The sequence below is a fragment of the Zootoca vivipara genome, chromosome 13 (genome assembly GCF_963506605.1).
Source record: "Zootoca vivipara chromosome 13, rZooViv1.1, whole genome shotgun sequence".
Classification (NCBI taxonomy): Eukaryota; Metazoa; Chordata; class Lepidosauria; order Squamata; family Lacertidae; genus Zootoca; species Zootoca vivipara.
The window spans coordinates 2,779,619-2,799,847 of record NC_083288.1 but is presented as its reverse complement, the minus strand read 5'-3'; the positions used below and the strand labels follow the sequence as shown (position 1 = coordinate 2,799,847).

General features: G+C 43.2%; 1 protein-coding gene across 1 annotated transcript in view; it reads left to right on the top strand.

Annotated features, from left to right (window-relative positions):
- Positions 1 to 4,985: 4,985 nt before the first annotated feature.
- Positions 4,986 to 20,229, top strand: part of RECK (reversion inducing cysteine rich protein with kazal motifs) — a 42,800-nt gene continuing 27,556 nt past the window's right edge. The window contains exons 1-6 of the mRNA XM_035134735.2: positions 4,986 to 5,144; positions 9,833 to 9,891; positions 11,288 to 11,362; positions 13,165 to 13,201; positions 13,854 to 13,939; positions 15,736 to 15,783. Of these exons, the coding sequence (XP_034990626.2) occupies positions 5,021 to 5,144; positions 9,833 to 9,891; positions 11,288 to 11,362; positions 13,165 to 13,201; positions 13,854 to 13,939; positions 15,736 to 15,783 (429 nt within the window). The 5' untranslated portion in view covers positions 4,986 to 5,020. The remainder of the gene's footprint in view (positions 5,145 to 9,832; positions 9,892 to 11,287; positions 11,363 to 13,164; positions 13,202 to 13,853; positions 13,940 to 15,735; positions 15,784 to 20,229) is intronic.

Here is a 20,229-nt window from a genome sequence, read left to right as displayed (position 1 = left end):
CTTCCCTCAAAAAAGGGAGGAATTCTCATTATTCCGTGCTGCGTCATACTAACAAGCACCATCTTGTTTCTTTCATCTTTATCAAGTCTTAAGTAACGCTGCGCAGATGAATACTTAATTATAAATAGAGGTCCATCTGTACTCCTTTTTTTTAAAAAAAGTTTTTTTTTTTTGTAGGTATAGAAAAGGAAAAGGAACATACCAATCACCTCTGTAAATCCAAACACCTTGATTGCTTTTCTAATTGGCTCAGAAGCAAACATAACTGCACAGCTTTCAGAAATTTAATAGTGGAAGAGGTTTTATGGGTTGGGACTTAAACACAAGAAGGGACCTTATGAAATGAATTGTAATGTACTAGTCTTTAATATTTCATAGAAATATCAAGCAAAGAGCGTACATCCATGACTTAATCGTGGATGCACTGCTATGTGCCAGAGTGGTGGTGAAACTCACGCTCTGCCTCACCTGAGGTGAGAGAGGCTGCCCAGGTTCTTGATATGGAAGCAGCAGTGGGCTAGATATGGGCAACTAAGCTGAGATTGAATCCTACGGACTTTGCTACCTCTGCCATCCCTTACATGGAAACATAAGCATTGTAGTGTCCACAGGGGAAAGTTTCCTGACTAAAGGATTTGCTAGTAACTTCCTGTTAACATGCATATTGCATAATTGTATGGTAGAAAGAGATCCAGAGCAATGCTGAATTTTTCTAGGTTTACGGCATAATGCCGTGCCAGTGTTTGTGTCTGGTTCTGGAGAGGAGGGGTTTGATTTCCACTCCCATCAAAGTATGTCTGGTTCCTATCTCTTGGTGTGTGGGTATACCCAGTGCTTTTTTTCTTGGAGAGGGACGCATACCCCTAAACAGTTTGTGAATCTTTGTACTTTTGTCCATTTACTGTATTTATTTTTCCCGATCTGAACTATAAAATGGTGATTTTCTTGAGTCAAAATGAGAGTACCCCTAAACATTTTTTAAGAAAAAAATGCTTAGTAATTGTTGGCATCTGTCTATCTTGAGAGACGGGGGATAAAGTCAAACCACTGTGTTAGCGGCACTGAAGTGGCCTTCCATGGTGTGCAAGCCTGGGCAGTGTGTATGGAGGTTTTTCTCTTCTTAGATGGCCTACCTTCTCAGGTTGACAAGCCCCATCTGCCTTCACTTTGTCTGCTCAATCTTCTAGAGCCCTTCTTTGCATGCAGGGGAAGTCCCTAACTCATTGAGGGTTTGAGGCCCATCGGCTACCCTCACCTGGTTTAGCTGGCTAATTGAAATAAAATAATATAAAATAATAATTTATTATTTATACCCCGCCCATCTGGCTGGGTTTCCCTAGCCACTTTGGGCGGCTTCCAACAAAATACAGGTATTAAAATACAATAGTCTATCAAACATTAAAAGCTTCCCTAAACAGGACTGCCTTTAGATGTCTTCTAAAAGTCTGGTACAGTAGTTGTTTTTCTCTTTGACATCTGGTGGGAGGGTGTTCCACAGGGCAGGTGCCACTACCGAGAAGGCCCTCTACCTGGTTCCCTGTAACTTGGCTTCTCGTAGCGAGGGAACCGCCAGAAGGCCCTCGGCACTGGACCTCAGTGTCCAGGCAGAATGATGGGGGTGGAGACGCTCCTTCAGGTATACTGGACCGAGGCCGTTTTTGTTCCTAGGGTGTGTGTGGGGGGGGGGGGACAACGTGGAGTAGCTGCAGGCTTCATTGCTGCTAACGGGCCACAACTACTGCAGGCAAGAGTCTGTCTTAGCCTAAAGGCAATGCTTACTGAACAATGGGAATGCACACCTGAATTTACCTGCTCCGTTCTTTTATTTATGCTAGCCCCATCCCTGATATGTATATCTAGCATTTAAAGAGCATTGAAACTGCCCTACATATCAGTGCAGTGAAAGAGGTGGTGCCAGCAGGTCTAGGCATGCTGGCCTTGGTTGGCACCATTGCCAAAGTGTCTGCATGTAGTAGCAGCAGTCCCGCAGCAGTCCCAGTAGAGGTGGGAGCACAAACTCCCACATGCATGGCGCTGGTAGGGGAACTATTTTAATTCTGCTGCTCCCCATTATAGCAATGGCTTTTTGTAAGCAACAGTTGTGTTGACAATTGGTGACTTTGGTTGGTTTTACTAGTTTGGAAAGTGGCATTCATGGCAATCTGTTCAGAAGCTGATGTTCTGGGCCATCCCGTTCTGTTCCGTATGGGTCCTGTGAGGGACAGGGGATATCGCGAAGTCCCTCCCCTCCTGAGTTCCAGCCCATCCCCGAGCGCAGGGGAAAGCAGGGAGAGCTCCGTCTCAAGTGGGGAAGCAGGAAGTGGGGTCCGAGGCTCAGACAAGGTAGCGGAGCCAGCGCCCCAGGTGAGACAGGAAGGGGAAAGCAAGGGGGGCAGACCTGTTCCCCCAACTCCGGAATTGCGCAGAAAACGTAGGGGGAAGAGGATGGGTCTCCCCAAGTTGTTGTGTTGGAGGAAAACGCGCCAAACGCCATTCGGAGGTTCTGATTCCAGCGGATAAGATGTGTCTCTGTAAATAGCACTGCCTTTAGCACTGTAAATACGCAGCACCAATAAAAAGATAAAATGCAGAGCAGTGTAGAGTCGTTACTCTGAAGTAGCCCACTCCGGCCATTGTGACAGGTCCTGATTAGAAAGGGGTTTTAAAAGTACAATATATTAGAATGGTTTCAGGTCGAAAATACTGTCTCCAAGTGCCTCTGAGGCATCCCACCATTTTGGCACCAGTTTTATGTATCATAAATTTATCTGCCTCCCCCCCCCCCATAATGGTAAGAATGCAGCATTGCAATAGGAGTAAGCGGGGAAGAATTGGATTGGCTCTTTCATATGCTGTGTTGCTCTCTTTGTCTGGGTTACAAATCCTTGTGCAGAGGCACACATACATCAATTTTAAAAGAACATATGCAAACAGCTGAATGTTACCATCAGCCCAAGAAGCCTCTGTAAGGAACACAGGACATGGCAGAGGCAGCAACAACCCAGTGATGAACTCTGTTGGCAGGAGGCAAACCATATTTATGCCCAAGCACCCGGGTTTTTCATTGTGAAGAAAGACCTTTTTGTTCCAGACGGCTTTTGGGAACGGACTGCTTTTAATGAGGAGCTGCTGTTTTGTTTGCCATTGTCAGCAAGCTTTTAATAGATCTATAGATAGATAGATAGATAGATAGATAGATAGATAGATAGATAGATAGATAGAGTGGCGTCGCAACGGGGGGCGGTGCGCTCCTGGTGCCACGTCTCCGGGGGTGACAAGACGGCGCCCCACCGCGGCGGCGCGAGCAGCCATCACACCGCCGCAGCTGCATATAGAGCAGTGATGGGCAACCTTTTGAGCTTGGTGTGTCAAAATTCGCCAAAAAAACCGAGCATAACTCGGGTGTTGTGTCACTTTAAGAAAAAAACCCCATAATTTTGTGATATTTATAGTTTACATAACGAAAATGTATAATTGTAATATATAACTGTATTTAATAAACCAAAAACTAATTATTTAACCAAACCAAACCAAAAAACCCTTATTTATCACAAAGTGCCCAGAGTTGTTGAGCTTTTTTGGGGGAGCTGCTGACCAAAGTTTTGGAGGTTTTTTTTGGGTTGCTTTGCTTTTGGGGGGGATGCCCCAAAGCTGCTGCGCTTTTGGGGGGGGAGAGAACAGAAATAAATGACGAATAATACCTTCGCAGGAACTAAGACGCAGCACCGACATAGTCTGCCAAAGTGCCAAAAAAACCAGCACAGAACGGGTTAAAAAATGAACGCTGTTACACCCAATCATCGTCTGCCAAAGTGCCAGAAAAAAACAGTACAGAAAGGGTTAAAAAACCAATCTCTGGCTACCAGCAACAACAACAAAAATGGATCCGGGTTTTAACAGCGGAGACAAGCTGTAGCGTGAGGAGCAGGAGAACAAATGGGGGGGGGGGACAAAAACAACAGCGCAAATGGGCCGATGGGGCGCGTGCCAGCAGTGAGGGCTCTGCATGTCACGTCTGACACGCGTGTCATAGGTTCGCCATCACTGATACAGAGAATCCTCCGTTCGAGGCTGCAGCCGCGAGCAAGGGATCCTGGCACCGCGCCGCCGGCACAAACCACTACAGAGCGCGCTTGTGCGGCGTCGCTACGTAAGGCACATGCATCGTACGTAGCGACACCGCACATGTGCGCTATGTAGCAATGCCCCGCCCCTGGGTGCATGTTTGCCGCTCCAGGTGCCCAAGCGGCTTCCTCCATCCACCACTGGATAGTTTGAATCCTATCAATGTTTAATTGCTTTTTAATGACAAACACACACACACCCGTTTTTTTTGTGTTCTTATTTTGTCTGTAATCTGTTTTGATTCCCTGTCAGAGATAAAGGCGGGTATAAATAAATAAATATATAACACTAATGAGTTAAAATGCCAGGATTACACGCGGTTTGACTTCTATCAAAGCATTCATTGTTTTTTTAGCGATTGTTTTATTTTCTATTTACAGGTAGGTAGCCGTGTTGGTCTGACGTACTCGAAACAAAACAAAAAAATTCCTTCCAGCAGCACCTTAAAGACCAACGAAGTTTTTTTATTTTGCTATGAGCTTTCGTGTGCATGCACACTTCGTCAGATACACTGAAATAGAAGTTTATTTTCTATGTTCCCAGCTGTTCTTATTTCTATCTGTAACCCGCCTTGAGACCCTGTCAGCGAAAAAGGCGGCTTAGGAGGAATCCTCTCAGCCGCCCGCCCGACCTTCCTCCGAGGGAGTCCGTTCTGCCGCCTCACTCGGTCGGGGGGCTCCGTCTGGGGAGCGAAGAAGCGCAGCGCGGGGCAGAAGGGAAGCCGCGGGTCCTCGCGGAGGGAAGCGGCCGCCGCCGGCGGGGCTCCCTCGCCCGCCCCTCCCCCTCCCCCCCCCACCAGACGAGCGAGCGGGGCGAGGGCGGCGCCCACCAGCCAATGGGGAGCCGCGCTGGGCGGGCAGGCAGGCAGGAGGGCGGCGGCGGCGGGGACCGGGCGATGGCGGCGCTGACTGTCCCTGGGCAGCCGCGGCGGCAGGGCGCTGGCGGGGCCCGCCGCGTGACCCTCGTCGCGGCCCTCGCGCTGCTGCTGTTGCTGCTGCCGCTGCCGCCGGGCGTGGCGGGTGAGTAACGGTCTTGCCGGGGCGGAGGGAGGGAGGGAGGGCGGCGGGCGGGTGAGGCGCCGCGGAGGCCGGTCCCGCTCGCGGCTTCCTTGGCCGCCCCACCCCCGCCGGGCAGCGGACGACGGAGCGCGGCGGGCGGCCTCCGGCCCTCGAGGGGGAGGCCCTCGCGCGGAGGGGGAGAAAGGGACCTAGCGGCCTCTGTCAGAAGGACCAAGCGGCCGACGTGTGTGTTATTTATTAAAAAATAAGAATTAGAAATCTCAGCGCTGCTGCATTATGGAGGGAAAGGAAGAGCAGGCAGATCTGCTCTTCACAGTCACGTAGGACACGTGTCAGAATAATGCGACGTGAGGAGAACATCTGCAGGATCAGGCCACTGGCCCCTCTGCTCCAGCATCCTGTTCCCACAGTGGCCAGCTAGATGCCTCAAGGAAGCCTGCAAGCAGGACCTGAGCCATCGGGGCTAGCAGCCCCTGACAGCCTCCTCCTCCTCCAGGATTTTGTCTAATCTTACATGAGAAGCATCCATGCGGCTGGCCGTCCCTATCTCCTGTGGGAATGAGTTCCATAGTTTGATTGTGCCCTGCGTGATGAAGAAGAAGTTTCTTTTACTGTATCTGTTCTCCCAACATTCAGCTTCCTTGGATGCCTGTGAGTTCTCCTGTCGTGAGAGAGGAGAGAAAACTTTCCTCTGTCCACTTTCTCCGTGCCATGCATAATTTTATAAACTTCTGTCATGTCTCCTCTTGCTCGCCTTTTCTCTGAACATATGTGACCATTTAAGCAGGGCAGGGCACAGCTGAGCCTCGACTTTGAACAAAGGGTCTTTTTGTGCTCCTTAAGGGTGCAGTTAGGGAACAAATCCCCCATTGGGACATTGGCAGGAGAATGAAGAAAGGGTCGGGTGGGCTTCTCCCACTCTTGCGTTGATTGTGCGTACATCCTTTTGCATTTAACACATGTAGTGTGATGCAAAGCCATTGAACTTTATGGTGTCTTGCAGTTCAGTTTTATATTGCAGCCTTCCTTTGAAGTTCCTTTGTTCCAGTTAGGGAACCTTAGAGTCAGATACAGAATGTTCTTGGAAGTTGAAATATTACCTTATGATGTAGCACACATATTGTCCTGGCTCATTTTGAATCGGTTTCCCTTTACTTCAATGCCCTTAGAAAGCAGTTGAGAAATCCAGAATTTCAATGTACAGTCATACCTTGGTTCTCGAACAGAATGCATTCTGGGAGTCTGTTCGACTCCCGAAACTGTTTGAAAACCAAGCACGGCTTCCCATTGGCTGCAGGAGCGTCCTGCAGCCAATGGGAAGCCGCAGAAGCCGTGCCGGATGTTCAGCTTCTGAAAATCGTTCGAAAACTGGAACACTTCCAGATTTTGATTGTTCGGGAGCCAAGGAGTTTGATATCCAAGGTACGACTGTAGCTTATTGGGCTGTATCTGTTCCACCCCAATGAAGAACTCAGATTTTATTTCATATTTGTGTTTGTGTGTTTGTAGATTTATTTATTTTTTTCATGGGGGGGAGGGAATTACTCTACTAATGCAAATTAATTGCACCATTATGGTACCCATATTGCTGGGGGAGATGCTGTGCCTGTGATACAAGGTTTAAGTAATCCCTCCCAAGTAACTCTACTTTTTTTATATCCATATTGCTAGGAAAGAGAACTGAAAGAGACACTTGTGTGTCACAACCCTGCAGTGTAGTCCAGTGCTGAGCTCCTGGCATTTTGCTTTCCTCCCCAGGAAAATGCAGTTGAGAAGCATGCCTCTGAAATTGTAGCAGTCATGCTGGGGTGGGTGGTAAAACAGGTGATTAATTGCTTTTCCATCCATGGGGAAAATTAGGAAGACTGGTGGATCAATTGCTTAACTTCATTTCTCGTAATGGGAAGCTTTTTTTTTTAAAAAAAGATTTTCAACAAACTTTATTATTTAAAAAAGTTACATATGCATAACAAAAGCAAAAATAGACATATATAATTTTCCAATTATATACAGATAATACACAAAGAAATATATAATCAAACTCAAATCTTCTTATTCGCAATGTGAATAGCATGTGATCCATATATTTCTTCCTATTTCATCTTAGATACTTCCCGTCCTTCTTATTATACAATATCAAATTCTTTCCATACCACAGGTTGATGTTATTAATTTTCTCCTTTCTTTTTCTAATTATTTTTCTGTTCTCCTCATCTTTATCATTTCTCAAACGTCATTCTATTTCTGCTAATAAAGAATTATTTGGGTAATACATTTTTAAATACTTTTTGTAATGGGAAGTTTTTCAAGAGAGTCATGAGGCTAACAAGAGGTATGGGTTATAGGAAGATTTTGAAAATAATTAAAAATTGACCAAAATGGCTCTCTGAAACCCAAAGCTCCCTGGCAATAGATGACAGGGTTCCAGGAGTGGGAGGCAGGTATTGGTTGCTGCCACAAATTCCTGGCAGCCTCAAGGGTTTTTTTTTATATCTTATACTTCTTTACAGCATATTCATACAATAATGGACATGTAGGCAGTGTAGTTTGCTCATATGGTTAGTTCACAGTCTGTCAAACCAGTCCATAGCAAGTCCCAGTAGCCAAATTTCAACATAAATTCCGCTCTCTGGTGAAGATCTGCTGCTATTTGTCTATACAATTCCATTGTTTTGGGAGAGTCAGTGATTCTGAGAAAAGTAGCCTCTGTTGCATTGGATCACCTAATGCAGGCATCCCCAAACTGCGGCCCTGCAGATGTTTTGGCCTACAACTCCCATGATCCCTAGCTAACAGGACCAGTGGTCAGAGATGATGGGAATTGTAGTCCAGAACATCTGGAGGGCCGAAGTTTGGGGATGCCTGACTTAATGATTTTATTACCCTCTCTGACATTAAGCATTTTAGAGGGTAAATTCTGATGTGAATTTAAATTTGATTCCTTTGGCAAGACCATGGTCAACTTGAAGGACAAGTGGTTGCTGTATTTGGATTATTGACAATACCCAGCTAGTTCTTCTTTACTGTTGACTTAGTGCAACATTCAGGACTTTTGTGGGGTCTTGATTGTCAGTCCAAACATTCAGGTGAATTGAAAATGCTGATGGTTAACTTGGCGGTTAGTTCCAGAAAGCAGGCCTCTGATTCAAATCAGATTATTTGAAGGTCCATAAGGATGACAGCAGGTGATAGATAATTTACCACTGGCAAATACACCTTGTGCAAAATTTGGGACAGTTCTAAAGCTCTAAGTCTCAACACCAATGCAAACAATAGTGTCTCAGGCTGGAAGTTCTGTCTTTCATCTTGTACAGGACACCTGTACAGAGAATGCAGCATACCAATTCAAGAACATAGTATAACATGTTTGTTTGCTTGTTTGCTTGCTTGTTTGTTTGTTTGTTTGTTTGTTTGTGTGTGTGTGGGGGGCATAATCTATAAGCAACGTTCCAAGCTCACAGCCTTAAATGCACACAGCCTGCCACATAATTTAGTCTGTCTGTCCCAGAAATATTGTCATTTTTCTGTCTTCCTCTTCAAAGACACTGCCATTTGACATTTGTGGAGTTGGATTCACTACTGTATGGTTCAATGTTATATACTTTTAGGTGGGAGTTGAGAGTTTCAAATTCATATGGTTCCAAGTACTGATAGGCCCACCAGTTAAGTGTTTTTGAGTCCATAGCCTTGGAAGCTACTTCATTGCCTGCTTGAGCTGAGCATTCCTTTGGTGTGTGATCTCCCACATTTGGTAATCATCCTGAAGGATGACTTAATATAATACCAATAATAAATTGTTTTCAATTGTGCTATAAGATAAACAAAAAACATCAAATGCCTGCAGCAAATTAAATACCTGTTTTTAAAGGTTTAGAATTTTTACTTAATACTATTATTAAATTTATTGCCTGCTCTTCACTAGCAGGTCTTCAGTAATAAAAACAGTTCAAACAACAGACACAGGAATAGAGTGGGTCCTGAAAACACATGTATGGCAGGGTCTTCAACATTCACAGCTATCTAGTAAAGATGCCGGACACACCTTTGTAGGGAGGGAATTCCACATATTTGGGACTGCCATGGAGAATGTTGGCTCCTTCTGCACTAATGTGGGCAGAGGAATCATCAAGAGTGCCCCCCCCCCGATTTGTAACACCTGAGAGGGTCTATAGGGAAGGAAGTGGTCTCAGATATCTGGTGCCTATGTCTTTTAGGAGTGTCAGTACTAGTGTGAGCACCTTGAATTGGGCCTGGAAACTGGCAGCCAATGCAGCTGTTTTAGAATGAGTTATATGAGTTCTAAAGGGAACCCCAACTGGTACTCTGGCCACTGTATTTTGAACCAGTTGAAGTTGCTGAGTAGTTTACAAGGGCAGCCCCATGTTGCTGCTGATTGACACTAAAAAGTCTTTGCAGAAGCCATGCTGGTTCTTCGACAAACATGTTCTTCTGTATGCTTGGGAATTTTATCTTCAATAATGCTTTGCACCAGATTTCCCAGAACATATGTCAACCTAGCCAGATCTTTTTAAAAAATGAGGTTTAGCTCACTTGCCAATCATCAGGTACAGTAGGCAGTTTTAGGAGCAAACTACACATTTGAATGGCAAAAAGTAGTTACACTTCATCAAAGTCCTTTGAGAGCACCAGTATTTTACTGATGTTGACAGATTTATTTTTCCTTATAGGTGCATCGTGTTGTTACCTTGCAAAGAGTAACTTAATGTGTCGCGATGTTTGTGAACAGGTATGTTGGTTCTGAACCTGTACCACATTTGACACTGCATATCCATGGGGGCTTTGTCAAGGGTAGGGAACCTTGGGCCCAGGGCAGAAAGCAGCTCTCTGAGCCTGTCTTTCTAGCCCAAAGTACACACTGCAGGCCACAAGCCTGCACCCCTCACCCTGAGCATAGCTGCCAAGTTTTCCCTTTTCTCGCGAGGAAGCCTATTCAGCATAAGGGAAAATCCCTTTAAAAAAGGGATAACTTGGCAGCTATGACCCTGAGTGCTGACTGGAATGTGTCATTGAATTCTGACAATGCCCTTTTCTTGCCTGGGCAGAGAATAGAAGGGTGTGTGAGCGTGTGCAAATAGCAGACTACTGTAGAAAGGTAAAATTTACATTAATTGCTCTGCCTGCATTTGCCTCTGGCCCTGCCCTCCTCTGACATGTGGCCCCCAGAAGGTTCCCAGAGGGAAACCTTGGGCTGAAAAGGTTCCCCATCCCTGGTCTATAGCCATGTGAGAGAAGTATATTAAAATTATGTATGCCACTTTCATCCTGACCTTGAAGCAGTTCCTTTAGTGTTGTAAGAATGTGCTGTCGTGAATACATTTTTACTTGTAAGGTTGTTATAGGCTTCCTAACGTATCAATATATATGGAGTCACATTTGTTGCCATCTTACCTATGAGCCTAAGTTATAGGGCCAAGTGGTTTATGATTGAGAACATTCTATTTTCAATTTAGATAATGCACACGCTGCCTGATCTTTGGAAGTCAGCCACATCTCATCGTAATATGTTTAGGTTTGATAAGCTGAAACTTGGAAGCCCTAAGGAGATAAATCTCCCTCTCCTCTCCCTGCGTGTCTGTCTGTTCTGGAGTTCCCCCAACCCACCAGAACAGATTTGGGGAAGGAGGGCTGGGAGAGGGGAACTGAAGTTGCAAAAGTAAAAATTCTTGTGATATTAGATCTGTTGAGTTGGATGCCACCCTAAGAGTGCTTTTATATACAAATCAATAATAAGTAGTGCAAATATCATAAGATAAACATTATTTTGGTGCTAGTTTAACTGCCATGCCTTTCCTGAAGAACCTTGGAAGTTGTAGTTTGACGATGGTGCTTAGCTCTCCCATGTCCCAGAGCTTTGGTTTTGGTTTTGAATAAAAAACAAAGACTTAAAGTGGTTTAAGAAATAAAAAGAGGGTTGCAATCTGGTAGGTTCAGACATTGGATTCCCATAGTGCATGACTATTTCATCATTATAGAAACTAAGGACAACTCCAAAAAGGAGTATTCTGTTGCTCAAAATCAAATTCCACTTAGCTTCATGGGTTTCCTCAGTAAAGATAATTAAATTTTGTGGTACAAAAGTGATTTTTTCTAATTATGCTTTCTTTTAAAAATGCTTTTGACAGATTTTGACATCAAAGAGTGATTCTCATTTGAAACACCTATTGCAACGTGCACCTGAATATTGTCCAGAATCAATGGTTTGTATAATTGTGTTTGGTAAAACATAAGACCATTTTTGGCCTGAGGGTTCAATTTCCTCATGGGAAGCCTTATGGGAGTCACATGCCAGTAGGAAATGGGACTGGATCCAAAAGGTGGCAGACCAGTAGAAAAGCTGGATAGAGCCACGGCCTCCCCCCCCCTTTCCTTTCTTTCCCCTTCCCCTTCCCCTTCCCCTTCCCCTTCCCCTTCCCCTTCCCCTTCCCCTTCCCCTTCCCCTTCCCCTTCCCCTTCTCTTTCTTTCTCCTCTCTTTTCTCCTCCCTGTCCCTCCACAGTTGTCTCCCCTCATAGCACTAAGGTTTTTAAAAAGCTCCCCTTGGCCTCAGTGGAAGCTTTCTAAAATGCTAATTGCTTGTTCCAGCTAAGAGAACAGTCTGGGGAGATGTATATAAGCAAACTTGTGCTTTCTACTTTCCCTTTGTGTTATAGCCTGCTGTGAGCTCTAATGACAGAATTGCCTTACCCTGAAAATGCTAAGCTGCTGGTTCTTCAGCTCTGCTTTCCCAGGAAGAGAGAAATCATATCACAATGCAGTCCAAAGCAGAATACGCAAGTCACTTGTGTTTCCACCCTCCGGTTTTAAGGGAGAATCAGAGGAAATTGTTACACCACTTCTTAAAAAGATGGCTGCTGATTTAACAAAGCATCCAGTGCTCTAGTTCAACATTTGAAACTTCAGTAAAGGGTAAAGGTAAAGGGACCCCTGACCATTAGGTCTAGTCGCGAACGACTCTTGGTTGCAGCGCTCATCTCGCTTTACTGGCCGAGGGAGCCAACATTTGTCCGCAGACAGGTTTTCCAGGTCATGTGGCCAGCATGACAAAGCCACTTCTGGCAAACCAGAGCAGCACACGGAAATGCTGTTTACCTTCCCGCTGTAGTGGTACATATTTATCTACTTGCACTTTGACGTGCTTTCGAACTGCTAGGTTGGTAGTAAATGGTATTATCAGTAAATGGTATTATCTCCCAACTCATCGCATTTGAAAATTAATTTCAGAGGTTGAGGACAGAAACAATACTGGTGCAGGCATATCTGCCTTGCAGAGCACTAATAATGCCTTACAGGGGAAAGTGGCAAATTTGAATGTGAGCTTTCTCTGCTCTTACCTGAGGATTTTAGGGATGCCTTAGCAAGCATAACAAGGCCACCCAGGGCTTTTGCTCTCTAAGTCTGCCCTTTTACTCTGTGGCAGGAAACCTGTGCCACTTTAGCTCTGGTTGTTTAGCAGGCCCACCTTGACCTGGAATTCCTGGGCCCAAAATCTCAAAAAACACATGCCTCCAGGATGATACGTTACACACATTAAAGTGCAATGTGTGATCAGGGGCATTAGTAGGCTTGGTAACAAAAAGTGTGGTTTGGTTCTGCTCTTCCCCATCTTGTACTTTAGACGGTTAAACCCCTCCACTTTCTATAGATGAAAGACAGAAACTAATTCTGTTGCACTGCTGCTGTGTCCCGCTGCCTCAGTCAGGCGCTCAGCCACTTGCCCTTTTGCAGGTACTGCTCAGGAAATAGTACTATAGCAAATGAAACAAGTCTGCCAAAGTCCTGGTCCCAAGCACTATGATATCCAAAACTGAATACTCTAAATGAGGTCACTCTAGATGATAATTGGTTATTTGTGCTAGATCATCTTGTTGCATTTAAAAGTGCTCATCTGCTACAGACAAATATTTATTTTGCTCTTATTTATTTATTAAATGCCTGCCACCCCACATGGTCAACTTATTAAGTATACTCATTTTTATAAAATACAATTATTCTTTTTTCAGGGAGAAGTTTGGGACTGTATAAATTCCTCTTTGCCAGGTAAGAGACAATACTATATTTAGGCTGCAATCCTATACACACTTACCTGGGAGTAAATACCATTGAACTCATTCAGGGCTTACTTCTGGGTAGATATGCATAGATACTTCTGGGTAGATATGCTCTGTTAATTTATTATAATGTACTAAGAGTATATGATCCAGGCCCCAACCCAATAGGCATGAGATGCACATGCAGGGCGGGATCAGTATAGGACTCAGGAAAAAAATTGATCAAGTTGTATGATCCTAACTTATTTAGATGTAATTATGTTCTTGTAACTGTAAAATTATTTAAAATAGAATATGTTTTAAAAAAGATTTATCTGGACAGCCATGCATGAGTAAAACAATCTAACACACCCTCCAAGAAGTATTGGCATACATGGATTGTTGCAACAATAAATGAAGTCAGGTTTATGCTTTTTCAAATATATATGTTCTCACAAATACAGAGCTTCAGGTTGAATAAGATGTTTCTTAATTGATTATTCAACACCTTAGCACACAGCCCTCCTAGCAGGAAACGTGAACAAACTTCTGCAGTTGAGCAGCACTCCCTTCTGCGTTGTCTGCTAAGCATAGGATACAACACTCCAATACACCCTGCAGTGATACTGTAATGTGTTCAGTAATTTTATTTTTCTTTAAAGGTGTTTTGAAGAAATCTGATGGCTGGGTTGGCTTAGGTTGCTGCGAGTTAGCCATTGTTGTAGAATGTCGCCAAGCATGTAAACAGGTAAGAATTTATTTTTTGATGCAGCATGAGTAAAGTAAGACATGTTTTTTGGGGTGAAAGTATGATTGGTTGTAAGAGAAAGGTCCTTCTCAGTGACCACACCCAGAATTTGCAATATATTTCTGCAGGATGTTGATTGCTGTCTTCTGAAGCCTTTGGCTTGCTGGGCAGATAATGTTTTCTGTGGTGAACTTTGTTTTTATTTGCCGAAGCTATCTCAATTTTAAATTATTATTTTATAATGAGATTGTGTTATTTTAATTGCTGATGGAATATGAAGTCTCAGATAACTAAAATATATGTTCCCCCCTTTCTTTCTGCTATAATACTTGTATTATTCTCCTATGTTTGCTGTCTGCTAGGGAGCAGTGGAGTAGAGCTGCTTTTTATGTATCCCCCCCCCCATAAAATCCTGTGTGTATACCCCGCTTAATTTTTTTTTTAAAAAAACCCCTCTATGAAGCACAGCTGGTGTCCTTTGGCCCCTGGGAATGAAAAGGCCTACAAGGCAGGGAGCAGGTCTTCCAGGTCTCACAGCCAAGATGGTCTCTCTTGACTCCTAAGTTAACACTCTGATAGTACGCCACATAAAAGCTAATAATTAGCAGCAAAATCAACAAGCAACTCAGACACAACTGCAGCTAATGCTTCCCAAATGCTTGAGTAAACATCTTTATATTAAGTGGGCCCCATGGCGAGACCGACCAATGAGAGTGCCAACTGAGACTCCAAGGGAAGGGGCTTCTATAGTTGAAATGCTATAGTGGAAGAGGCTTTCTCTTGCATCTCCATATAATATTCATTTCATGTGGGTGAGATACAGAGGAGAGTCTTCCTTCCACAAGATTTTTAATTCCAGGGGAGGTGCTCCCTCAGATATTGAGGTTCCAAGCCATGTATGGTTTTAAACATCCTCACCGACACACTGAATTGGGCTGGAAATGTATTGCTAGCCAATTCAGCTCCTTTACATGGTTCCTATACAACCAGGGCCAGCCCACCCATGAGCTAAGGCAGGCATCCCCAAACTGCGGCCCTCCAGATATTTTGGCCTACAACTCCCATGATCCCTAGCTAACAGGACCAGTGGTCAGGGATGATGGGAATCGTAGTCCAAAAACATCTGGAGGGCCGAAGTTTGGGGATGCCTGAGCTAACTGCTGCATTTGCGCAAGCCCTGCACACAGGGAATTGAGGAAATCTCAGCAGGCATCAACAACTATGGCCAAGAATAGGCATAACTGGCAAACCAACTAAAGCTTGCAACAAACAGTCTGAGCCATGGAGGCTACTTGAATCTAGCTGTTCCCAGACAGCATACCTGCTCCTTCAGGGGGAGGGCAACCCTTCCCAACTAGAGCCAGTTGCTTACCTAGTTCCTGTACCTGGAAAGCATCAACCCACAGAGCCTCCCATCTTACCAGAATTCTGTTTCAATTTATTAGCCCGTATTACAGATTCTAGTCAGTGGTGCTGCGTCTACATAGCCTCACATGACCCAGATGACAGGAAGAAATCCTGAAATACTTTGTTTGTTGTTCTTTATGTTAAATTTCCCTGTCATTTAGACTTTAGAGGTCCATTTGACCCCAGTAGCAGATTGATACTTTAAAAAGGGCTGCTTTTGATTACAGTATGTTCACATGCCAGAATTGAGAACATCTAAGTGATTCAAAACCGCTTCTATAGAAGAAGTTAGATATATTGGTGTGGCATCTCAAAATTATCACAATATAAATAATTTTGCTCTTGAATAATATGAGCTATGTGCTAGTAATGAAACTAATGTCTTTCAGGCATCTTCAAAAAATGATATTACGAAAGTTTGCAGGAAAGAATATGAGGTAAGTGCATTACAGACAGTGGGTTACCCCTCCCTGTCAACATGCTTAAGCTTTCCTGATGTTGGCACACTTTGAAGGCTTATAACAGTTTTCAACTCGTAAACCTTTCTGGAGGTGAAACAGACCAAGCTAAACTCTTTCCTGCACTGCAGATAAGATACTGGTTCATGGCAAACTGGGCTTTGCAAACTGAAAGCCAGCAAAGTAAACATTCACTCCCTCCTGATCCTCCCTTCCCTGGAATTTCCCATTCCCAATTCAGGATGTGTTTTCAAAAGGTCATTAGTAACAATGAATAGATGTCAATTGCAAATACAAAATTGAACGGATGTCATTGAAAGGATGTCATATGGAGGAGGGAGAAAGATTGTTTTCTGCTGCTCCAGAGAAGCAGACACGGAGCAATGGATTCAAACTACAAGAAAGAAGATTCCACCTAAACATTAGGAAGAACTTCCTGACAGTAAGAGCTGTTCGGCAGTGGAATTTGCTACCAAGGAGTGTGGTGGAGTCTCCTTCTTTGGAGGTCTTTAAGCAGAGGCTTGACAGGCATATGTCAAGAATGCTTTGATGGTGTTTCCTGCTTGGCAGGGGGTTGGACTGGATGGCCCTTGTGGTCTCTTCCAACTCTATGATTCTATGATTCTATGAACAAGATTGGCAGTTTCAAAATGTTTAATTTGACATAGAGTTGGGAGGGACCCCGGGGGTCATCTAGTTCAACCCCCTGCCATGCAGAAATCTCAGATTAAAGGATCCATGAAAGATGGCCGTCCAGCCTCTGCTTAAAAGCCTCGAAGGAGGGAGAGTCCACAACCTCCTGAGGGAGATTGTTCCACTGTCAAACAACTCTTACTAAATTCAAGTGAAGTAAACATGCTAATATACAGCTCCCACAGACGGGATGCAAAAGAGAGATCACTTCCCCTGATATCAGAAAAATTCTGATGCAATTCAAATTATTCTAATTTTCCAATTTTTCTGGAAAATTGCGTGTAGACCCACAAACCATGGTTAAAGCAAACTGTTAACTTTGTAGATCAGAGTTTGTATTCACAAGTTTGGTACAGTCCATGATTAAAATGGGTCTTTTTGTGAAAACAATGGTTTCTGTTGGTGCACCCCCACAGAAATGAGGGCAAGAATTGCTCTGGAGAGAGAAGCTTATAACAAAAGTCCTGATAGACCACAGCAAAGGTCTGCCCAATCCAGTACTCTTCTTCGAAGAGTGTCTGGGGGATAGGGAGGGGGTACTGCATTTGGAGAGCTGGCTTCATGTCTGTAAATTATGGTTTGCTGGGATCCAGAATTACATCATCTGTAGGCTAATTAGTCAAATGCTTGGGATGTGGTTAGTTCAAATCTTACACTATAAGCAATGCACAGAAAACATGTTTGTGAACTAGGGATCCTTTCTATGTCTGTGTTCTGAAATGTCCCATTTTCTATTTGAATACAGTACAAGCTAACTTAGCTGGAGTCATTGTATTCTCTTAAGTGCATAGCTGCCAAGTTATCCCTTTTTAAAAGGGATTTTCCCTTATGCTGAATAGGCTTCCTCGCGAGAAAAGGGAAAACTTGGCAGCTATGCTTAAGTGTGAACATGCTTAATTGGCAAAAGCAATCATTAAATGAAGAAGTTATATATTAAAAAATAGTAGCCTTCTTAGCAGACAATATTTATAGGTAATCAACCATAATTAATTTTCTGTTCATGTGCAACTGAAAATGTTTTGAATAATCTTTTAAATCAGTTATCTGCCAAATATGTGACTGCATTCAATAATGTATAAAAAGGAATGGTATTTTCAGGAAACTTTCTCCGGCACACCTTCTCTTCAGAATATAAATCTCTTCACATGCTGTTTTATCTTACCTCCTTCTACCTGAAAGAAGAGCATTCACTTCAGGACTGTGTTTTTAGATTCACTCAGATCAGAGTAGGCAATCAATAGGACATTGGGGAAAATAAGGGAAGACCTTGCAACTGAAAGTAGGTCTCTCCAACCCAAAGCCAGAGGGGCTGTTGTCCTTAGGTTCAAAAATAAAGGAGACTGAGTCCCATCATCAATTTGGTAAATTAAAAATATCCATATTGATTCTTCTTTATGTCTTTATTCTTTAGATTAAGAAATAAATACAGTGGCCTGCTCATTCCCCAGCAAGTGAATTAGATTAAATACTACAGTACTTTTTTTTTGTCTTACTGCAAATATGCCTTAGAAAGCTTTTTTTTCCTTTTCCTAATCTCTTTAGCTGCTGAGATTTTCATAGCTTGTGTTCTTCTAAACTGTTATCCCCCTTCTGTATTATACTTCACTGCCCGTATCTGTAACCTTTCCTCTGTTATGCTAGTTTCCTTCTCTTTTCTGGATTTCTGCATTGCTGTAGGAGGTTGACCAATGTTTGTTGGAGAACAGAAAGGACAGGTAAGAGAGTTTTTAAAAATGGGAATGAAAAAGTGATCACTGATCATGACAGAGTAGTTTCTCTTCCTAATTCTTCTTTTCTCTTTCTTGTTGGAATCATTTTGTAATATTTATTCTATATAAATAAGTGGAATTATTTCAAGAATGATTACAAGTGAATGCATTTTTCAAACAAGAGAAATATGTTCTTGTCCTTCCTCATATATGGGTGAACCATACTTCACTGGATGAGGTCATGAATCTCCCAGAAGATATTTTCAGCATCTCTCCAGATAGTAGGATTGGATCCAGACCATCTGTCCCCATGGAACACTCTGCTATTTCAGTTATTTCCCTTCCTCCTGCATCCCAAAAAACTGTCCCATGGGATTAGGAGAGATGGTGCTGTGGCTGAAAAGAGGATCAGTTTAAACTGTTCCCCCCTTTCTTCCAGCACAAGCCTCCTAAGGCTCTCGGTCCCTTCTGCTAACGAAAGGAGTGCTCCATTTTGTAGGAGGGCAAGGCTGGGTCCAACTCATTAGTTTTCAGGGGACAGGAGTGAAATATATCCTCTGGAGTCAGGTTACTAAAGTAGCCCACAATATTTTTTTTTGATCTGCATCAATGAATTAGTCACCAGATACTTGTAAGAGATAATACTTTTCTTAGAAGTTGTTTTGGAATGCATAAATTTCAGTTCTAAAAAATGTGTCAATAAAGATATTTACTGAACTTGGTTGAATAAAATAATAGGTGGTGATAGTATTTTTTTAATGTGGATTATATCCTTCCACACTTACAGATTCAGACATGTAATTACCATTTTTGCATGTGTGCTGATTATATGTCTTCCTGTCTCTTGACAGGTTTACTTCTGGTGATTTACACTAACAAGTGAATACTTAACATGCCATTTAGGGATCAGCCTGAAGGCTACTAATTTGGCAAGCACCTCCCCAAACTTACACGTGCATGTCCAAACACAGCCTTGGGCTGCAGTCCTAACCCTACTTATTGGAAATAAGCCTCTTTAAATTCGGTGAAGCTTACTTCTAAGTAGGCATGGTTGCGCTTATTTGTTTTGCTGTTATTTCATGTACCAGACACAGCTCTTGAGCCATGTCTCAGAGATATTTATTGGAAATAAATTCACAAAAGGAAACAAATTATATGAAGTTTAAATGGCTGACAAAGCTGGGTTTGCTGCGAGGCAGAACATTTGGTAGACAGGTTGAAGATTCTGATGTTTCAAGCTGGCCTCCCAGGCAATCTATCTCAGATCAGCTTGCAACAGGTTGTCCTGACTGAGGAACCAAGCCATTGATAGTACTTACGGAAGGCCTGTTGAGATCCTATACAGTCTTTAGATCAGAGGTCAGCAGCCTAAGACCCATGGGCTGGAAGCGCAGTAATATCTTGAGTGTTAAAAGATTCTGCATTCTAGAGTGATGAAATGTCGTATTGGACTAGGGCCTAGGAGAGCAGAGTTTGAATTCCCACTCAGGCATGAAGCTCATTGAGTGAGCTTGGGCAAGTCACCATCTCTTAGCCTAACCTTCCTCACAGGGTTGTTGTGAGGATTAAATGGGGCAGAGCAGAACCATGTACAGCCCTTGGAAGACAAAGGTGGTATATAAATGCTAATGCTAATGCTAATAATAATAATAATAATAGAAGGGTGTATTTCAGATCATTGTATAACCATTAAAAAGAATACCGGTAATTGGTAAAACTAATGTGATGTTTTGGTGGTCAGTTGTCTCTTGGGGACAGTAGTTTGTCCTCAGCAAGACTATTCTGATGGCAGCTTCAGACCTTTACTATAGACACCCTAGGATTATTCTGCTCATATGCAAGAGGTTGTGGAGCTTTGTTTCACGGCAAAACCACTAAACTTCGCGATATGTGACAGATAAACTTTTTAAAAGAATGTTAAAAGATCTTCTTTTAAGATCTTTTTTCACTGACAAAAGGAAATTGTTTGAACAGAAAGGAAAATGAAATAAAACTGCTTAGAAAAACAGTATTGAAATTGAGA